We start from the raw sequence: 21,911 nt of genomic DNA, 5'->3' as shown, positions 1-21,911 counted from the left end.
GGGGTAAATACAGGGTAGGTGAATGGGTCTGGGTGGGTTACTGTTTGGAGGGTCAGTGTGGGCTGAAGGGCCTGTTTCCACACTGTAGGGATGCCAATCTAAAGGTGAGAGGGAAAAGATTTAAAAGAGACCTAAGGGGCAACATTTTCACATACAGGGTGGTGCGTGTATGGGATGAGCTGCCAGAGGAAGTGGTGGAGGCTGGTACAATTGCAACATTTAAAAGGCATCTGGGTGGGTATATGAATAGCAAGGTAAAAACAAGGACTGCAGATGCTGGAAACCAGAGTCTAGATTGGTGTTCCCAATTCCTCCGCCTCTGCCGTATCTGCTCACAGGAGGACCATTTCCACCACAGAACACACCAGATGGCCTCCTCCTTTAGATTAGATTCCCTACAGTGTATAAACAGGCCCTTCGGCCCAACAAGTCCACACTGACCCACTGAAGCGCAACCCACCCATACCCCTACATTTACCCCTTCACCTAACACTAAGGGCAATTTAGCAGGGCCAATTCACCTTACCTGAGGGTCTTTGGACTGTGGGAGGAAACCGGAGCACCCAGAGGAAACCCACGCAGACACTGGGAGAATGTGCAAATTCCATTCAGCCAGTTGCCTGAGGCGGGAATTGAACCCGGGTCTCTGGCACTGTGAGGCAGCAGTGCTAACCACTGTGCCACCATGCTGCCCACAATTTAGAGACCACAATTTCCCTTCCCACGTGGTTAAAGATGCCCTCCAACATATCTCGTCCACATCTCACTCCTCCACCCTCAGACCCCACCCCTCCAACCGTAACAAGGACAGAACACTTCAACGCCAGGGCATCAATGTGGATTTCACCCTGCCTCTATTCCTGATGAAGGGCTTTTGTCAGAAACGTCGATTTTCCTGCTCCTCAGATGCTGCCTGACCTGTGCTTTTCCATCATCACTCTAATCTAGACATATGAATAGGAAGGGTTTAGAGGGATATGGGCCAAATTCTGGCAAATGGGACAAGATTGGGTTGGGATATCTGGTTGGATGGACAAGTTGGACCGAAGGGTGTATTTCTGTGCTGTACATCGCTATGACTGTATGTGGAGCTCTATAGATGTGGATATACAAGAGGATGCAGGAATGGGGAAAGTAGCCACTATTGGTGTTTACTTATGTGGATGTTGTCAAATTGGAGCTGGGTTTTGATGCAACGTTGTTGGATTTAACACCAATAAAACACAGTCAAGGAATAACAACAGCACCCCCGTTCAAGTTACTTAGATTAGATTACTTACAGTGTGGAAACAGGCCCTTCAGCCCAACAAGTCCACACCGACCCTCCGAAGCGCAACCCACCCAGACCCATTCCCCTACATTTACCCCTTCACCTAACACTACGGGCAATTTAGCATGGCCAATTCACCTGACCCGCACGTGTTTGGACTGTGGGAGGAAACCGGAGCACCCGGACGAAACCTACGCAGACACAGGGAGAATGTGCAAACTCCACACAGCCTGAGGCGGGAATTGAACCCGGGTCTGTGGCACTGAGACAGAAGTTCTAACCACTGTGCCACCATGCCGTCCTGCTGCAACTGAGGCACTGAAATTGGAACTGAATGCTCATGCAAAGATGTCAGTCCATTGCCACTGGCATTTACTCAGCAGGGTGTGAGCCTGTCCCCTTGCTGGAAGCCTGGCTAATGAGCTCATTTAGTACCTGCCTGAGAAACGGGATAGGGAATGGGGAGGGCTGCTGAGAGCAAGCCTTGCCACACCTCCCGATGTGACCTCCCGATGTGACATCCCTCGCCATACTCTTCCTCCAATCACCCTCCTGTTCCTGGGTGAGTGAAGTAACCGCACCACCTCTCAGTGGCATTGCAGAGTCCAATAAAGGTTGGCAGCTTTCAGCAGATGGGACTTCTACCCCCTCCGGACCCCCCCCCCCCAAAGGAAGTGCCCTTCCTCCTCTTAAATACTGTCCAATTACTTCAATGAGAATAAGCTTTCATGCACTTAGCAACAGGAAATAGGAGCACGAATAGGCCATTCAGCCCTTCGAGAATGCTCCACCGTTCAACATGATCATGGCTGTTCATTCAACTCAGTCCCTGATCCTATTTTCTACCCATTCCCTTTCAACCCTTTACCCAAAAGAACGAAATATAATTCCTTCATGAAAATAATCACCATTATCTCATTATTGTCTTTGGTTAACCTTGGAGAAAGTGAGGACTGCAGATGCTGGAGGTCAGAGCTTAAAAATGTGTGTTGGTTAACCTTGTCCCTCTTCTGTACTAAGATAAAAGTTATTTTAGAAATTGTTTTTTTTTAAATAGTCCATGAGCTATTTATTGTGAAAGAAAGCACATAGCTGGCCAAGTAATTCAAGCAGTAACTTAATGTGAGGCAAACAGAGAGAATTCTGGAGGAACTCAGCAGGTCTGCCAGTATCTGTGAAGAGAGAAACAGAGTTAAAGTTTCAGATTCGATATGATTCTTCTTCAGAGGTGTTCTGAGTTTCTCCAGCATTCTTTGTGCCTGTTTCTGATTTCCACCCTCCACTGTATTTTGTTTTATAATTCCGTATGAGAAATCGATCATCATGGTTCAAGATATCATAAGAATTCTTTGCTGAATTACTGTCTAGATTGCAACTGACTGGCACCCTACAAGTGCCTGTATACAAGAAGAAAATGTATTTTGGGCAGCCTAGCGTCCCTAATTTCTGGTGGCCTGGATTGCAAGAGCTATGTAAGAAGTTAAGAATCACTGAACTGTATCCCTTAAATTGATGTCACCAGTGAATAGAAACTGCTATCGTTCCGAACTTTCCAAATTAACTCCAAAACCTAGTTGATGCAGGCAGGAAAGGCCAAGACAGAAACACGTCTGTTGTGCATGCACTGATCTGTTTTGTCATGAGTACTGACGTTAGTATTATAATGATGGGGAGAGGAACTGCTCCTGGGCATAAAGTCATTAAAAGTCGAAAGAAGGGTCGAATTATCTCCAAAAGCAAATACAAGTACCATCAGGCATGCTGCGTTTGCAACTATCTCAAATTGCAACAAGCTCAAGGGGCTAAATATTCTGTTCTTGTTCCTATGTTCACCTAACATTTCGAGGTAAGCTGCTTTGCAGTCAGTAAAAATGTGCATTGTTATTATTTTGAGGAGTTACAAGTCCTGGCTGTTTTGAGTTAGCAAGGCAAGTTGCTGCTTTCACCTTTTTAGGTTTGTGGAATCAATTGAAAACAAGAAAACTGTGAGACTTACGAGGACCAAAATTATGAATGGGCCTGCTGTCTTTTCCCAACAGCAATTTATGACAACTATCAATGCACAAAACATTTTGCATCTGTTACGTGCGGGGAAAGATGAACTCAATGTGAGCATTGAATGAGTTGTGAAGTAGCCATAGAGGCAACTGACAAACTTTCACGCAAGAATATAAAAGGTTGCAGCAGGAGGATGTCATACAGCCCATTTTGTCTGATCCACCATTCAATGCACTCATAGCCATCTTCGGTTTCAACTCCAAACTCCCACCCCGAGAGACCAAAACTCTGTCGATCTCGGTCTCAAATGTATTCAATCATGGAGCACCAACTGCCCCCGGGATAGAAAATTCCAAAGATTTAGAATCCTTTGGGCAAAGAAATTTCTCCTCATTTCAGACCTCAATGATTCAATGTTATCCTGAGATTCTGCCCACACATGTCAGCTTAAGCCCCTTCAGAATATGGTACGTTTCATGAGATCTCCTCCCATTCTTCTAAAAGCAGAGAATAGGGACCCAATTTACTCAGTCTCTCATCACTGGGCAACCTTGTCACCCCAGGAAGCAATGAACTTTTGCCCCGATGCAAGTATATTTATTTTCCTCCTAGAGGCAGGTCCATGATGATTAGTGACATAACCATGTAATGGTGCTATGCTTTTATTTACCACAAGGAGATTTACCTCAAGGTCACCTCAACCAGAATGGAAATTGGTTGTTTGCAATCTGATTTGCACATGAACCATCTAGCCACTTAGCTAATTGTATCACTCCCCCATCCAATTTGAGTCTATCTTTGTCTCGATATGGAGGCCAAGAACTGCACATTATATTCCAGGTGTGGTATCACTAAAGCCCTGCATGACTGTAGCCAGGCTTTCTTATTCTTAAACTCAGGTTATTCCCTTGTATTGGAGGTCAGTACGCCATAGGCGCTCCTGATGGCTTTCATGCCAACTGTCTTGTGTTTCTCAGTGAATGCTCCCAGACCCTGAATATCAACATTCTTTTCTATAAAATGTTGCTTCTCTCTTTTAACTTTTAAAGTTGATAATATTTTGCTGCATTACATTCCATCTGTCACCTGGCTGCTTATTCTCTTGGAGATAGTGAGGACTGCAGACGCTGGAAAGTCAGAGTCGATAAAGTGTGGAGCTGGACAATGTACAGCAGGTCAGAGAGCATCAGAGGAGTCAATGTTTTGGGCAGGGTCCATCATCAGGACATCTCTTTGCAGTTTCCTCACAGCTTACATTCCCACTCAGCTTTGTGTATATTAGCAATTTTCTAAGTTTTAAGCTTTAGACTTTGTTTTGAAGGCCCTTCACAACTTTTGTTATTTGAACATTGGAAACAAAAACTACAAATGAACTACATCCCTGACTCAACAGTCACTCTTAACTGAACTTTAGAATTTACTTCCTACAGTTTTCATGCAGACCCAAACTTACTGTAGTCATTACACTTCCAACAATTCAAAACAACTGTTTGCTTGTTTGCCCATCTTTAGTTGTTCAGCAGATGTGCATACCTTTGACAAGACGTCCATGTCTAAACTTGGTAGTCCAGTTCTTGAATACCAACTGTTGTGATTCAGCCACAAACAAACAAAAATGTGCAAATTCTGCCAAGAAAATAACCCTGAGGTTTTTAAAAATCTGATGTCATTCTCCGATTACCTTTTAAGGGTTGTCTTTTTCCAAACTCGCTGTTGCATCTTTCCCCTCCCAGCCCAAGTCTAGTGTCCCAGGCAGCATATGGTATGATAAAAGCCAGAATTTGCTGCACCCCTTAGGTCCCTTTTAAATTATTCCCATCTCGCCCTAAACCTATGCCCTCTAGTTCTGGACTCTCCCACCCCAGGGAAAAGACCTTGTCTATTTATTCCCTCATGATTTTATAAACCTCTATAAGGTCACCCCCTCAGCCTCAATTCTAAACTGTGAATCCATGGCACAGGCTGTTAATGGTGCATAAAAGCCCCAGTGATTTGTGAGAAGTCACTAAGTTCCTTCACCATCAAGGACATCACAGCCATGTTTAACCCTCTTCTGGTCTGCGTTTCACACATTGTTGTTCTTGGGCAAGGCAACCGAATGTCGATCAGCAGCTAATATTGCAATCTGTTCCCATGCCTGTTCCAGCAATCCTCATCTGTCTCTCCCACAACAGCCTGCTCCCTAGCTACAGCCAATGACATTGGGGCCAACATATGATCCTCATTATTTAGATGAGATTAAGCAATTAGAGTCATAAAGTCATAGAGATGCACAGCATGGAAACATATCCTTTGTTCCAACTCATCCATGCCAACCAGATATCCTAACTTAATCTAGTCCCACCTGCCAGCACTTGGCCCATATCCCTCCAAACCCTTCCCATTCATATCCCCATCCAGATTCCTTTTGAATGTTGTAAATGTACCAGCCTCCACCACTTCCTCTGGCAGCTCACTCCATACACGCACCACCCTCTGCATGAAAAAGTTGCCCCAAAGGCCTCAATTAAATTATTCCCCTCTCACCCTAAACCTATGCCCTCCAGTTCTAGACTCCCCCACCACAGGGGAAAGACCTTGTCTATTTATCCCCTCATGATTTTATAAGCCTCTGTAAGGTCACCCCTCAGCCTTAATTCTAAAGACTTTGCACAAAATTCAAGAACAATTGCAGGTAGTAAAGAAGTTTGTATTCATGAAAAAAGGAACCATACTGTTGAAGTTTTTCATCTTGCACTTCATCAGGACAGGTGCAAGAGTGCCAAATTTCAAAGATAGAAGCAATTTATATTGTGAGCAGATAGGAGACTAATTGGTTGGCAAGTCAAATCTGATTGGTCATCATGTTGTCATGGAAAATACAATTTCATATAATTTTTGACGAATTCAAAAAAAAGTCCCGTTTGCCTACAGAGGACATGAATACATGCAGCTTCTGGCATTGTTAACCCCTTTGAAATTTGATATTCTTGCATCCATCCTGATGGGTGCAAAATGGAAAAATTCACCAACATGTTTCTTTCTTCAACCTAGACTTAAAATTCAGAAATTTATTGAATGAAGAAGAGTCCTTTTGGAGTCAATTTGTAAGCAGGAAGTGAGTAAATGTTGTTCGCTCCCCTCGGGTACAGTGTCTGGGAACAGCACGGGAGGCAGAATGAGAGAACAATACAGTGAAGTATTTCAGAACCTGAAACCATAGCAAAAGGAACCAGATCATTGAGTATTCACAGAGCAGAATCCCTATGGTATGAAAGCAGGCCATTTGGCCCATTGAGTCCACACCAACCCTCTGAAGAGCATCTTACTCAGACCCACTACCCCCACCTTTCATTTCCCATGGCTAATCCACCTAACCTACACATCCCTGAACACTATGAGCAATTTAGCATGGCCAATTTACCTAATCTGTACATCTTTGGATTGGGGGAGGAATCCGAAGCAACCGGAGGAAACCCACGCAGACAGTTGCCCGAGGTGGGAATTGAACATGAGTCCCTAACACTGTGAGGCAGCAATGCTAACCACTAAGCCATCATGCCACCCGCAAAGTTAAGCTTTACAGGAAAGAAAAAAGAATGATTAGCAACCGGAAAATAAACTAACAGTTGAATATCCAAAGCGAAAAGTGTGATTGACTAAACATTTGGATTCTGTCACAGAAAGGACAGATGTATCGAAGCAGGAAAGAAACTGTTCTTTCTAACCTTTAGGAGCAGCTTAAGTAATATGTGATATTTTAAGAACACATTCACTGGCCACTGATTGTAGCAGTTCTCCTTTAATGTACAGGTTCTGGTTTTAATGAGCCTGCCACTTGGAGTTTCACAGTAAAGGTCACTTGCATAATTTAGATCGCTCCTGTGTAGGTGCACAAAGTGACATCTGTGAGACGGCTTGTGTGAAGATGCAAACGCTTTTTTCCCCCTGAATAGAGAGAGGACGCTGAATCTGTCACAAGCTCTTGCATGCATTGTGATTGCTATTGAGTCCAGCAAACACTCCTTTCTCAACCGGTTCGATATGTCAGTGCTCTGTGAGGAGCTTAATTGTACTGAATAAAATTCAAAGGGCACCTTTCTTGTCTTGACTCATAATGGTTTCAATGCATGTTCATCGCAAACAAAGGAACTACACTTGCTTATAAATTGTGGTCAAAAATGACTGGATTAAAATCAAAATTCAGATTTCACAAGTCTAATACTCCTTCAAGTTCTACATTGTGAAAATCGATGTTCCTCAAAGTGCCATGTCAAAACAGTCAATATTCCTTTTGTCCTTTGTTGTTTGGTATCTTCACATTTTAATGCTGATGGAACTTTGGCAAATCATTGGCAGGAAAATCTGTACAATTTTTGTGTCATCAATAGAAGTTGATATTCTCACTGAATTTGAAGGCAATAATGCATCTTTGATTTCAGATGTGTTTGACTTTCTCTTTCTGATATCGCCTGAATCTCAGTGAGTTACATCGGAGAGCACTCTTTAGTTTTTGTAAACAGCCATGAGTGAGAGTGCGTTGCATTTCAACTGTCCAATGTCTTTTTAAGGATTGCAATCAGCACTTGATTAAAGTACCAAATTTTTAAAATCTTTTGTCAGTATCTAACCAATATGCACTTTCAGGGTACGAGAAACTGGTTGCGTTAGGGTGTTACATTGACTTTAGGAGATACTTATTCACTCAACTTTCTCCAAGTTTCTTGTTATTACAATATGGTTTTGTCAAGCTGTGTAAGTGCCAGTTAAATGTCACTAAGCACACATCAATGGGCTAGACCTATCAAACTCTGGAAGAATGTCTTGAATTATCTTATTTAACATTTGGAATTGTAGTTTGAAATTCATGCAGCATCCCCAATACATCTCCTGACTCAGAAATTGGGAAGTACCACACTTTGCATCCAATTTGTACAGCTTTAATCTAGTTCAGAAGAAAGCAAGACTTTCATTTATATAGCCCTTTCACACCCCCAATCTCATCTTAAGTCAAATTTATTTATTCATAGAAATAAAGCTAATATGACACTACAAATGAAAACAAAATCTGTTCATTAAAGAGTTCATAAGAGGTTAAATTATGTTTTTCAGCTTAGCATTTTCTTCAGGTAATGCTAATGATTCTTTCAGTTATCAATTAAACTATCTGTAACAAAGCAACTAGGATCCAAAATAGGGGAACTTGAAGCATTCTTTGAGTAAAATTGATTGAGAGATAAATATTAGCCAGCACACCATAGTATCTCCTCAATTTATCTTCAAAGTGGCGTATTATGTTGTAAAATCTAAGTTGTACTTTGGCTGCAAGAATAGAGGAGCACAATATTATTTGAATGGAAAAAGACTGCAGAAATCTACAAAACAGAGGGATATTGAAGTTGTTGTCCAATCATAAATAGCTAACATCCAAGTTCAGCGAGGGAAAGGGAAGGCAATTGAAATGGTAGTCTTTACAGAATTAAAAATCACACAACACCAGGTTATAGTCCAGCAGGTTTATTTGGAAGCACTAGCTTTCAAAGCGCTGCTCCTTCAGGTAACTAGTAGGGCAGAATCATAAGACACAGAATTATAGCAGAAGATCAGTGTCATGCAATTGAAATGATATTCTGAACAACATGGAGTTTCCAAATAAACCTGTTGGACTATAACCTGGTGTTATGTGATTTTTAACTTTGTCCCTTCCAGTCCAACCCCAGCACCTCCACATCTTTATTACAGAAGAAATGGAGTTTAAAAGGACAGAGACTTTGCTAAAAAATATTACAAGATACCAGTCAGAGCACAGATAGGATACAGCGAATAATTTTGGGTGCTTTATCTAAGAAAGATATTCCCACACTGGAGGCAGTGCAAAGAAGGTTCACTCGGCTGATCCTGGTTACAGAGGGACTCTCTTTCGAGGAGAGGTTGAGGGCCTGGACTCATTGAAATTTAGAAGAATAAAGGATGATCTTATTGAAACAGACAAGATTTTTTTTTAATAGTGTAATTTGGGCCAGCACGGTGGCTCAGTGGTTAGCACTGCTGCCTCACAGCAGCAGGGTCCCAGGTTCAATTCCAACCTCGGGTGACTGTCTGTGTGGAGTTTGCACATTCTCACCACGTCTGCAAGGAAACCTTCAGGTGCTCTGGTTTCCTCCCACAATCCAAAAATGTGCAGGTTAGGTGAATAAGCCATGCTAAATCGCCTGTAGTGTGATTTAGGGAAATGAGTCTAGGTGAGTTACTCTTCAGAGGCTTTTTTTAGTTTAGGTTAGATTACTTAGTGTGGAAACGAGCCCTTTGACCCAACAAATCCACACCAACCCTCCGAAGAGCAGCCCACCCAGACCCATTCCCCTACGTTTACCCCTCCACCTAACACTACGGGCAATTTAGCATGGCCAATTCACCTAACCTGCACATTTTTGGACTGTGGGAAGAAATCGGAGCAGCCGGAGGAAACCCACGCAGGCACGGGGAGAATGTGCAAACTCCACACAGACAGTCGCCCGAGGCAGGAATTGAACCCAGGTCTCTGGCGCTGTGAGGCAGCAGTGCTAACCACTGTGCCATCGTGCCGCCCCTTTTTTTTTCTTTTTGCAGCGAGGCCCGATCAGGCCCTCTCCTTTCGAAACCCCTCTCTCCCCTCACCCCCGCCACAGTCACTGACTCTCTCTCAGCGTCGGGTCCTGTCCCCTCCTCCCTTGTTGGGCCAAAGGGTCTGTTTCCACATTGTAGGGAATCTAGATGTGGAAAGGTTGTTTCCCTTTACAGGAGAATTTAGGACCAGAGGGCGTCATTTCCGAATAAGGGGCTGCATCATTTTGACAGGGATGAGGAGGAATTTCTTTTCTGAGGATAGTGAATCTGGGCGGTGTTTTACTGCGGAGGGCGGGGTCACTAATATAGTCATTCCTCCGTATTTGCAAAGGTTCTGTTCCAAAGAACCCACGCAAATGAACAATTTTGCAAGTGCAGAACTCATTTAAAAATAGATTAAAAGTCACGGATGCTTGAGCTTCTCTCGCAGATGTTGAACTTTGTTGTTATGTAGTTTTTGGCACAGAGACGTTAATTCCCATTTCATGATTTCATGGTTACGGAGGATTTACTCTGTGTTCACAGCTAATCAGTAGAGGAATCGGGGCTGATAGAGCAAAGACAGGACTCTAGAGTTCAAGGATTCCAGGGTGGCACAGTAGATCATTGCTGCCTCATAGCGCCCATTCCACCCACGGGCAACAGTCTGTGGGAGTTTGCCCCTCTGTGTTTGCATGGGTTTCCTCCGGGTGCTCCGGTTTCCTCCCACAATCCAAAGATGTGCAGGTTAGGTAGATTGGCCATGGGATATGCAGTGTTACAGGGATAGGAAGGGGGGGAGAATGGGTCTAGGTGGGATTCTTTTTGGAGGATCAGTGCAGACTTGATGGGCTGAATGGTCTTCAACACTGTAGGAATTCTATGAGCCTATGATTATTAAAAGAGCCATGATCTCATTGAATGGTGGAATAGGCTTGGTGGGCTGAATGGTTTACTTCTGGTCTTATGGAAGTAATTTCATAGGGACCTTTTCCAACTCCTGAGAGACAGACAGGGCTTGGTTTAGCAGCTTCAGTACTGCAGGACTTACTCAGTCTGGTACAGGCTGGACTTGTGTGCTCAACTTTCTCAGTTGGAACTTGTCACCCATGACCCAATGCCATTCGCAATGACCATGACTGACCGTCCAACTCAGTGACCTGTTCTGGCTTTCTCTCCATATCTTTTGATCCCTTGAAGAACTTTTTCCAACTCCTTCTTAAAAACATTCAATGTTTTGCCCCTGTTATGGACCAGGCCTGACCCCTCAAAACATTTTTAAGCAGGTAGCCCAGACCGTAACTTTGCAATTTGTTTTACGTAACTGTATCCTGGATATTCCTGGAGTGAATTAGTTGATCCAACTGCCAGGTTTTAAACAAACAGAACTTTTTTTTTACAAAATTGCGGAATGAAACACCAAGAACAGAAAATAGAATACCAGATAACTTCTCCAAACCAAAAACCTGACAGACTATCCTGACTTCATGATGCTATTGTGAAAATATTTACAACAGCCCCAATAAATGCACCCCTTAGCACAAAGAATAAAAATGGAACAAACCATGGCTTACAGACTTGAAGTTAGAGAGAGAGTGAAAGAGAGACTGAGTTCCTGGCTGGACTTATCCCCGTAGCCATCCTTCACACACATTGCTCCTGAATTGAATCAAAAACTCTAATCTAAACGAAGGCTAGCTCCAAAAAGGGCCCCAATAAACCTTTCAAACCCGGCCTAGTTGGAGCCTGGCCAATTATCCCCTCTCTGAAGAAACACTCAAAGGCATATTAACCTTGTAAAAGACCAGCATTGTGACACCCTCAACTACTTCCTGTGACAGAGAGTTCCACAGGATCCCCACTCTCTGGGTGAAGAAATTTCTCCTCATCGCAGTCTGAAATGGCCGACCCTGTATCCTCAAACTGTAAACCCTGGTTCTGGACTCCCTAGTCATCAGGAATATCCATCATATGTCTACTGTGTCTAGTCCTGTTCGCGAACTATGTACGTTTCTGTCAGATTCCCACCTCGTTCTTCTGAAATTCAGTGGAAAAGGAGACTGGAGAATAATTTAAAATAAAATACCATTCTGTTCTCTCTCAGAAAAGGATTATGATGGTCAAAATTGAGGAGGTGATAACTTAGTGCCATTATTGTGAGACTGTTAATCCAGGGATTGAGGTTCTGTTTTGGGGATCTGGGTTCAAACTTTGCTGTGGCAGATGGTGAATTCGAATTAAATAAAAATCTGGAATTAAGAGTCTAATGATGGCTATGAAATTGTTGTTGATTATTTGAAAAAAACCATCTGGTCCACTAATGTTCTTCGGGGAAGGAAGCTGCCATTGTTACCTTGTCTGGCCTCCATGTGACTCCAGACACACAGCACTGTGGTTCACTCCTAACTGCCCTCTGGGCAATTAAGGACAGGCAATAAATGCTGGTCTAGCCAGCAACGTTTACATCCCGTGAATGAATAAAGATAGTAAGTTGATTATAGTAGTGAGTGGGTCCAATTAAAGGGGGCAAATTTATGTACAGTTCTGGTCGCCTCATTACCAGAATGTGGATGCTTTGGAGACGGTGCAGAGGAGATTCACCAGGATGTTGCCTGGTATGGAGGGATTAGCTGTGAAGAGAGATTGAGTTGAGTAGGATTATTTTCATTAGAAAGACAGAGGTTGGGCGGGGAACCTGATTGAGGTCTACAAAATCATGAGAGGTATAGACAGGATGGATAGCAAGAAGCTTTTTCCCAGAGTGGGGGGCTCAATTACTAGCAGTCATGAGTTCAAGGTGAGAAGAGAAATGTTTAAGGGAAATTTCACTGGAAAGTTCTTTACACAGAGGGTTGTGGGTGCCTGGAACGCATTGACAGGGGAGATGGTAGAGGCGGGCACGATAGTATCACTTAAGGTGGATCTAGACAGATACGTGAATGGGCAGGGAGCAGAGGGGTATATATCCTTGGAGAATAGGCGACAGGTTTAGATAGAGGATCTGGATTGGCACAGACTTGGAGGGGCAAAGGGCCTGTTCCTCTGCTGTAACATTCTTTGTTGTTCGTTGTGGGTTCTTAAAAGTGGCTTCGAAAATTGTTACTCACGTGAAGCAAAATACAACAAATTCTGAAAATCTAAACCAAAAACAGAAAATGCTGGAGAAACTCAGCATCTGGCAGCATAAAGGGTCACTGGACTCAAAAATGTCATCTGGGTTTTTCTCCACAGATGCTGCCAGATCTGCTGAGTTTCTTCCTGTTTTATTTAAAACTGTTGGCTTTACTGAGAAATAACAAAGTTAAAACAAGTAAATGTGTATGTTTTTATTTTGCAGCTCTTTGAGTTTATGAACTTCATGGCTGAAAACTTCATCTTTTGTTACATGGGTGTTGCTCTGTTCACCTATCAGAACCACATCTTCAATGCACTCTTCATTTTTGGAGCCTTTGTATCCTTTTATGAAACAACGTTTTGTTATGGTTTTGCACTAATGAGAAAATTGAGAGATGGTTTGATTTTACGTTTCAATTCTTTGTTAACCTGGGACTCCTGATGAAGGGCTCCTGCCCGAAACATCGATTCTCCTGCTCCTCGGATGCTGCCTGACCTGCTGGGCTTTTCCAGCACCACTCTAATCTTGTCTCTGATCTCCAGCATTTGCACTCCTCACTTTCGCTCTGCTCAGGAATTTGTTGGATGACAGCGACAACACTTTCATCTTTGAAAACAAATCTCACAGCAAGGAGGGAGTGAGGAGATCCAACATGGCAAATTTAAAAGAGACAATAAAGGAAGGGAACTGGAGGAATTTGAGCATGGAATTCCCTGTCGGGAGCCAATGCGGCTGAAAAGGTTAATGAGGGAACAAAATTGAGAACCTCAAAATCAGATGAAGGTGAGTTTGAGGAGCGGGGAATGAGTTGATGGAGTCAGGGTTGGAGGGTAGGAGTAATGAGAGGTTTAAAATGAAGGTGAAGATTCTACAGTGCTAACCTTGGGGCAATTGTGAGCTCATGTGGGTTAGTGAGAACTACAGTGAGGGGTGAGAATAGCCATTTGCATTCTGGAATATCAGCAACAGCGTTTTGGATACTCTTGGGTACTTACTCAGAGCTGAAGGATGAGGCTCCAAATGTGATGTCAATTGGCAACTAGATCTGAATGAAGGTTTGAGCAGCACAAGATATAGCCATGTATCAGAGGTGGGAGTGGTTGGCCTTCATTGCAAAGAATATCTCTGGATAAATACTTAGCTCAGGGCTGAACAGGCCAGTGTGTTGGAGGCAGTCTGACTCCATCTGAGAAAGTGATTGGAGAGAGAGGGGGATGGAATTGGGAGCATGAAGTTTGCTATGAGAACTGAAGACAACAGCTTTAGTCTTAGCTATGATTATCTGGAGCAAACTGCTGCTCATCTGGTGTTTCAAAGGCAGTCAGGGTGTCTCTGAGCTCCTGCTACACTTGATAGGAGAGGGAGAGAATTCCCGAGTGAAGGAAATATCTTTGCTTTTAATAATGATCCTGGACCAGTGGGTGGTGCTAGCAGATAGTCCCTCCAAACTTGTCGATCAATGACTTACCCCATTGGATATTAATCATACTCTATCTCCACCAGCTGAACTTGAAGTAGTAAAGATGTGGGTAAGATGCAATAGATAAGAATTCCCTCCTCTTTTACTCCAAACCTCTTGGAATAAGGACCAATATTTCATTCGCCTTCCTGATTACCTGCTGAACCCGTGGGCTAGCTTTCTGTGTTGTGCACTTCCATGAGATGAGGAGGAATTTCATCTCTCTGAGGGTTGAGAGTCTTTGGAACTCCTTGCCACAGAGGGCCGTGGGGCAGAGTTCTTGTGTATATTTAAGGCTGAGATAGATTCTCAGTCAGTAGGGGAATCATGGGTGATAGGGAAAACGCAGGAAAGCTGAGGTGAGGAATGTTGGATGAGCCATGATCCCATTGAAAGTTGGAGCAGGCTTGAAGGGCCGAATGACCTACTCCTGTTCCTATTCCTTATTGTCTATGGATCATAATAGGAGAAATGACTGGTTGGGAGGGGCTGAAACATCAATGGTGAGTGAATAAGATTCTAACCCCAAGAGGCATTAAGGGGTATGGGAGGAGAGAGTGGCAATACGGCTTTGAGATGGAGGATGAGCCATCATCGTATTGAATGGGCTGAAAGAACAACAGCCTATTGCGTTGTTCAGTGTTTCTGTCTGCGTTATACCAGATCCGATTTGGAATGGTTGACTGCAGAATAACTTTCTTTTGTTGGCTCAACTCTGAACTGAGTCCACTTTTGGAATGGAGGGGCTTGGTTTCCATAGATGGCAGTAAATGATACTAAGCATGGTCATAGACCGATTGGCATGTTCCACTTCTTGACATAGGAATCTGGAGAGCTCTCAACAGCTTTTCAAATTCAATCTTTAAATTACCATAGCATGCTATAATCTGGTCATCCCTTCACCTTCATATACTGGAGCCATTCACCCCCTCGACCCTGCTTCACCATTTAACACAAGCATGGCTCATCTCATTTTGGCTTCAACTCCACTTTCTTGCCTGTGGAACCGACTGATCCCACACGGACTCCGAACTACATTCCAACCAACAAAATTTGGACCCAACCAGGACAACCTGTACCTGCAACAAATCCGAAGCCTCCAGCAACGGACCTCCCTCCGGATCCTCCGCTCCACCCTTGCAGCCATGCATCGCCACTTACACTCCCTGCAATCAGCCCTACCCCAGCTCAGGACAACACTCTCACAGACCTGCAAAGGACCCCTGCTGTTCTTCATCTACAGAAGAATCCACAAACTCAACAAACAGTTCTTCCTAGCCATATCAGAGATTAAAGACAGTAAGTACCAAAAACTTTCATGTACTTACTCCCACACTCGTGGCCCCTCAACTATTCCAGAATCTTCTATAGGCCTGTCGGACGCCATTACACATGTGGCCTCCACAGCGCCCGCGGCACCAAAGGCCGCCGCCGACCGTGACGTCACTTCCGCCCCCGCCGACCTCGGAGCCCCCGCAATCGCCGCCCCAACAACTGCCCCGGTGACCACCACACACACAACCGCTTCCACGATCGCCGACGGACCCGCGACCCACGCAGCTACCGGGAATGACCACAATTCCTCCGTCGCCGCAACCATTTCCGCCCCTCCGGTTGCCGTCGGCGCAGCCACTTCCGCCCCCACTGACATCACTAACCTGCAGGAGCACAAATCCTCAGGTTTCCCCGCCCCCATGTCGTCTTTCGTCACTACACGTAACCCCGCCCCCACGCAAACCTTCGTCACCACGCATAACCCCGCCCCACACTGACTTTCGCCACCACACGTAACCCCGCCCCCACGCTTATTTCCGTCATGACGCATGACCCCACCCCCACGCTTGACTCCGCCCCCACATCGAGCAACGTCACCACGTCTAACTCCGCTCCTACTTCGATCTCTGTCTCCGCCCCTAACCCCGCCCCCAGCCCCAGCTCCAGTCCCACACCAGGTCCTAGCTCCCAGCCTTGCCGGATTTTCACCATCCCTCCAGATCTCCCCCTCTCTGAGGATGAAAGATCAGTCCTCAGCAGGTGCCTCACTTTCATTCCCCTACGCCCTCGGATTAATGAGTTCAACACGCGCCGAGATATTGAACAATTCTTCCGCCGCCTTCGCCTCCGTGCCTACTTTCACAACCAAGACTCCCGCCCACCCTCTGACGACCCCTTCTCCTGCCTCCAACACACCCCATCCACCTAGACACCCCGTGCTGGCCTCCTACCCGCCCTCGACCTCTTTATAGCCAACTGCCGCCGTGACATTAACCGACTCAACCTGTCCACCCCTCTCACCCACTCCAACCTCTCACCCTCAGAACGTGCAGCCCTCCACTCCCTCCGCACCAATCCCAACCTCACCATCAAACCCGCAGACAAGGGAGGCGCGGTGGTAGTTTGGCGCACTGACCTTTATACCGCTGAGGCCAAATGCCAGCTCGCGGACGCCTCCTCTTATCGCCCCCTTGACCACGACCCCACCTCCCACCACCAAACCATCATCTCCCAGACCATCCATAACCTCATCACCTCAGGGGATCTCCCATCCACCGCCTCCAACCTCATAGTCCCACAACCCCGCACTGCCCGTTTCTACCTCCTGCCCAAAATCCACAAACCTGACTGCCCCGGCCGACCCATTGTCTCAGCCTGCTCCTGCCCCACCGAACTCATCTCCGCGTACCTCGACACGGTCCTGTCCCCTTTAGTCCAAGAACTCCCCACCTACGTTCGGGACACTACCCACGCCCTCCACCTCCTCCAGGATTTTCGCTTCCCCGGTCCCCAACGCCTTATTTTCACTATGGACATCCAGTCCCTGTACACCTCCATCCCCCATCACGAAGGACTCAAAGCCCTCCGCTTCTTCCTTTCCCGCCGCACCAACCAGTACCTTTCCACTGACACCCTCCTTCGACTGACTGAACTGGTCCTCATCCTGAATAACTTCTCTTTTCAATCCTCCCACTTCCTCCAAACTAAAGGAGTTGCCATGGGCACCCGCATGGGCCCCAGCTATGCCTGCCTCTTCGTAGGATATGTGGAACAGTCTATCTTCCGCAACTACACTGGCATCACCCCCCACCTTTTCCTCCGCTACATCGATGACTGTATCGGCGCTGCCTCGTGCTCCCACGAGGAGGTTGAACAGTTCATCAACTTTACTAACACCTTCCATCCCGACCTGAAATTCACCTGGACTGTCTCAGACTCCTCCCTCCCCTTCCTAGACCTTTCCATCTCTATCTCGGGCGACCGACTCAACACAGACATCTACTATAAACCGACTGACTCCCACAGCTACCTGGACTACACCTCCTCCCACCCTGCCCCCTGCAAAAACGCCATCCCATATTCCCAATTCCTTCGTCTCCGCCGCATCTGCTCCGAGGAGGACCAGTTCCAACACCGCACAGCCCAGATGGCCTCCTCCTTCACGGACCGCAGATTCCCCCCCAGACGTGATCGATGATGCCCTCCACCGCATCTCCTCCACTCCCCGCTCCTCCGCCCTTGAGCCCCGCTCCTCCAACCGCCACCAAGACAGAACCCCACTGGTTCTCACCTACACCCCACCAACCTCCGCATACAACGTATCCTCCGTCGTCATTTCCGCCACCTCCAAACGGACCCCACCACCAAGGATATATTTCCCTCCCCTCCCCTATCAGCGTTCCGCAAGGACCACTCCCTTTGTGACTCCCTTGTCAGATCCACACACCCCCACCAACCCAACCTCCACCCCCGGCACCTTCCCCTGCAACCGCAGGAAATGTAAAACTTGCGCCCACACCTCCACACTCACTTCCCTCCAAGGCCCCAAGGGATCCTTCCATATCTGCCACAAGTTCACCTGTACCTCCACACACATCATCTATTGCATCCGCTGCACCCGATGTGGCCTCCTCTATATTGGGGAGACAGGCCGCTTACTTGCGGAACGCTTCAGAGAACACCTCTGGGCTGCCCGAACCAACCAACCCAACCACCCCGTGGTTCAACACTTTAACTCTCCCTCCCACTCCACCGAGGACATGCAGGTCCTTGGACTCCTCCACCGGCAGAACATAACAACACGACGGCTGGAGGAGGAGCGCCTCATCTTCCGCCTGGGAACCCTCCAACCACAAGGTATGAATTCAGATTTCTCCAGTTTCCTCATTTCCCCTCCCCCCACCTTGTCTCAGTCGGTTCCCTCAACTCAGCACCGCCCTCCTAACCTGCAATCTCCTTACTGACCTCTCCGCCCCCACCCCACTCCGGCCTATCACCCTCACCTTGACCTCCTTCCACCTATCCCACCTCCATCGCCCCTCCCCCAAGTCCCTCCTCCCTACCTTTTATCTTAGCCTGCTTGGCTACTCTCTCTCATTCCTGATGAAGGGCTTATGCTCGAAACGTCGAATTCCCTATTCCTGAGATGCTGCCTGGCCTGCTGTGCTTTAACCAGCAACACATTTTCAGCTGTGATCTCCAGCATCTGCAGACCTCATTTTTTACTCCATAACCTTCACCCAATTACTAATTAACTATCTGTCTGTCTCTATCTCCTCAAATATACTCCATATCCCAGCATCCACCACACTCCTGTGGAGTGAATTCCACAGATTTTTGACAGTAATTCCTCCTCAGCACTGTTTTAAATCTACTGCTCCTTTTCCTAAAACTATGACCTCCCATTCTAAACTGCCCCTTTTGGAAACATCCTCACTACATGTACTTTACCTTATGTATCTTAAATACCTCTATTAGATTTCCTCTCTTTCTTCTCAGCTAGTCTGACCTCAGTGGTGGGAACGATGCTGGAATCTATTGTAAAGAATGAAATTACGACACATCTGGATAGTAGTAACAAGGTAGGTCAGAGGCAGCATGGATTTATGAAGGGGAAATCATGCTTGACTAATCTTCTGGAATTTTTTGAGGATGTAACTCTGAAGACGGACGAGGGAGATCCAGTAGATGTAGTGTACCTGGACTTTCAGAAAGCATTTGATAAAGTCCCACACAGGAGGTTAGTGAGCAAAATTAGGGCGCATAGTATTCGGGGCAAAGTACTAACTTGGATTGAAAGTTGGGTGGCTGATAGGAAACAAAGAGTAGTGATAAACGGTTCCATTTCGGAATGGCAGGCAGTGACCAGTGAGGTACCGCAGGGATCAGTGCTGGGACCGCAGCTTTTTACAATATATATTAATGATATAGAAGATGGTATTAGTAATAACATTAGCAAATTTGCTGATGACACAAAGCTGGGTGGCAGGGTGAAATGTGAGGAGGATGTTAGGAGATTACAGGGTGACCTGGACAGGTTAGGTGAGTGATCAGATGCATGGCAGATGCAGTTTAATGTGGATAAATGTATGGTTATCCACTTTGGTGGCAAGAACAGGAAGCAGATTACTACCTAAATGGAATCAATTTTAGGTAAAGGGGCAGTACAGAGAGATCTGGGTGTTCTTGTACACCAGTCAATGAAGGTAAGCATGCAGGTACAGCAGGTAGTGAAGAAGGCTAATAGCATGCTGGCCTTCATAACAAGAGGGATTGAGTATAGAAGCAAAGAAGTTTTTCTGCAGCTGTACAGGGCCCTGGTGAGACCACACCTGGAGTATTGTGTGCAGTTCTGATCTCCAAATTTGAGGAAAGACATTCTGGCTATTGAGGGAGTGCAGCATAGGTTCACGAGGTCAATTCCTGGACTGGCAGGACTACCTTACGCTGAAAGACTGTAGCGACTGGGCTTGTATACCCTTGAGCTTAGAAGACTGAGAGGGGATCTGAGTGAGACATATAAGATTATTAAAGGATTGGACGCTCTGGAGGCAGGAAACATGTTTCCGCTGATGGGTGAGTGCCGAACCAGAGGACACAGCTTAAAAATACGGAGTAGACCGTTTAGGACAGAGATGTGGAGGAACTTCTTCACCTAGAGAGTGGTGGCTGTGTGGAATGCTCTGCCCCAGAGGGCAGTGGAGGCCCAGTCTCTGGATTCATTTAAAAAAGAGTTGGATAGAGATCTCGAGGATAGTGGGATCAAGGGTTATGGAGATAAGGCAGGAACAGGATACTGATTAAGGATGGTCAGCCATGATCATATTGAATGGTGGTGCAGGCTCGAAGGGCAGATTGGCCTACTCCTGCACCTATTGTCTATTGTCTATTTATTAGAGTCATAGAGATTTATAGCACGGAAACAGACCCTTCGGTCCATCTCGTCCATGCCGACCAGATATCCCAACCCAATTTAGTCCCACCTGCCATCACCCGACCCATATCCCTCCAAACCCTTCCTATTCATATACCCATCCAAATGCCTCTTAAATGTTGCAATTGTACCAGCCACCGCCACTTCCTCTCGCAGCTCATTCCATACACGTACCACCCTCTGCATGAAAAAACGTTCCCCCTTAAGTCCCTTTTAGATCTTTCCCCCTCATCCTAAACCTATGCCCTCTAGTTCTGGACTCCCCCATCACAGGAAAAGAGCAGACAATTCTTTGTGTTGAGGGAGTGGGATGAATTACAGGGGATACCATACAGAGTCTTAATCATTCACTTCAGTTGGTAATCATGATGTGATCATGGGTTGAAATTGCTCATAGAGTCCAGGAATGTGTAGGTTAGATGCATTGACCATGGGAAATGTAGGATTATAGGGATAGGGTAGGGGGATGAGTCTCAATGGAATGCTCTTGGGAGGGACATGTTGGGCTGAATGGCCTGTTTCTTGAAAAAAAATCAGGGCAAGGAAAGTAACAGAAGTAGTTCTCTCCAAGAGAAAAGTCAACTGTCAATTTACCAGAAAGTTCTATTGATCCAAAGCTCACTCCATTTTACAATTGTCGGGGTAGTGCAGCTCAGATCTGATTTCTTATCTTTATTGTGCCACAGAAATTGTTTCTAATGTGACCCTTTTTGACTTGGAGCTTGGCTCACTGTAAGATGAAGATGTTGAATTCTGCAGGTTGTGTATGTAATTGTTAACAGTACACACATTCCATTGTTTCTGCTGCTGGGTCAGACTGTAACTGAACTGGCAAATGACAAGGGTTGGCTCAATGGCTGCTTTATTGGTTAAGACAACAGGCTCAGTATTGTTTTTTTTATTATTAAGAGGGATTCACCAAGTTCCCCAGTAATTTTGTCCCTTCCTTGACGACTTGAAGAATTTTATAGCACAACATAGGCCAAAGCAAAAATCTCTGTCGGCAATCTGTCAGGAGTGTGTGACTTGCACGTTGAACCTGGTGTAATTATAAATGTGTGGGAGACCTGCAGGGTATGAGGAGATCTGACAGTTAAACGTACAAAGAGCCACATGACTGCTGCTTTGGCATGAGGTTCTGATTTGAAGTAAAACTAGACAGATCCAATCAGTTGAGAGGACGATACTGTCCAATTCTGTTGAGTAATTGATGGAGTGATTGACATCTTGAAAGCCCATAAGATGCAGGAGAAGAATTAGGCCATTCAGCCCATCAAATCTGCTAGGCCATTCAATC

General features: G+C 45.7%; 1 protein-coding gene across 1 annotated transcript in view; it reads left to right on the top strand.

The window, feature by feature from the left end:
• The window catches only part of LOC132821767 (sodium/hydrogen exchanger 9-like), a 488,707-nt gene that overhangs the window by 238,068 nt on the left and 228,728 nt on the right, over positions 1-21,911 (top strand). Inside the window, exon 10 of the mRNA XM_060834524.1 lies at positions 13,170-13,283. Coding sequence (XP_060690507.1) covers positions 13,170-13,283 — 114 coding nt within the window. The remainder of the gene's footprint in view (positions 1-13,169; positions 13,284-21,911) is intronic.

This window comes from Hemiscyllium ocellatum, chromosome 13 (assembly GCF_020745735.1).
Source record: "Hemiscyllium ocellatum isolate sHemOce1 chromosome 13, sHemOce1.pat.X.cur, whole genome shotgun sequence".
NCBI lineage: Eukaryota > Metazoa > Chordata > Chondrichthyes > Orectolobiformes > Hemiscylliidae > Hemiscyllium > Hemiscyllium ocellatum.
Note: the sequence above shows the minus strand (reverse complement) of the source record. Positions and strands in the feature narration are given on the sequence as shown.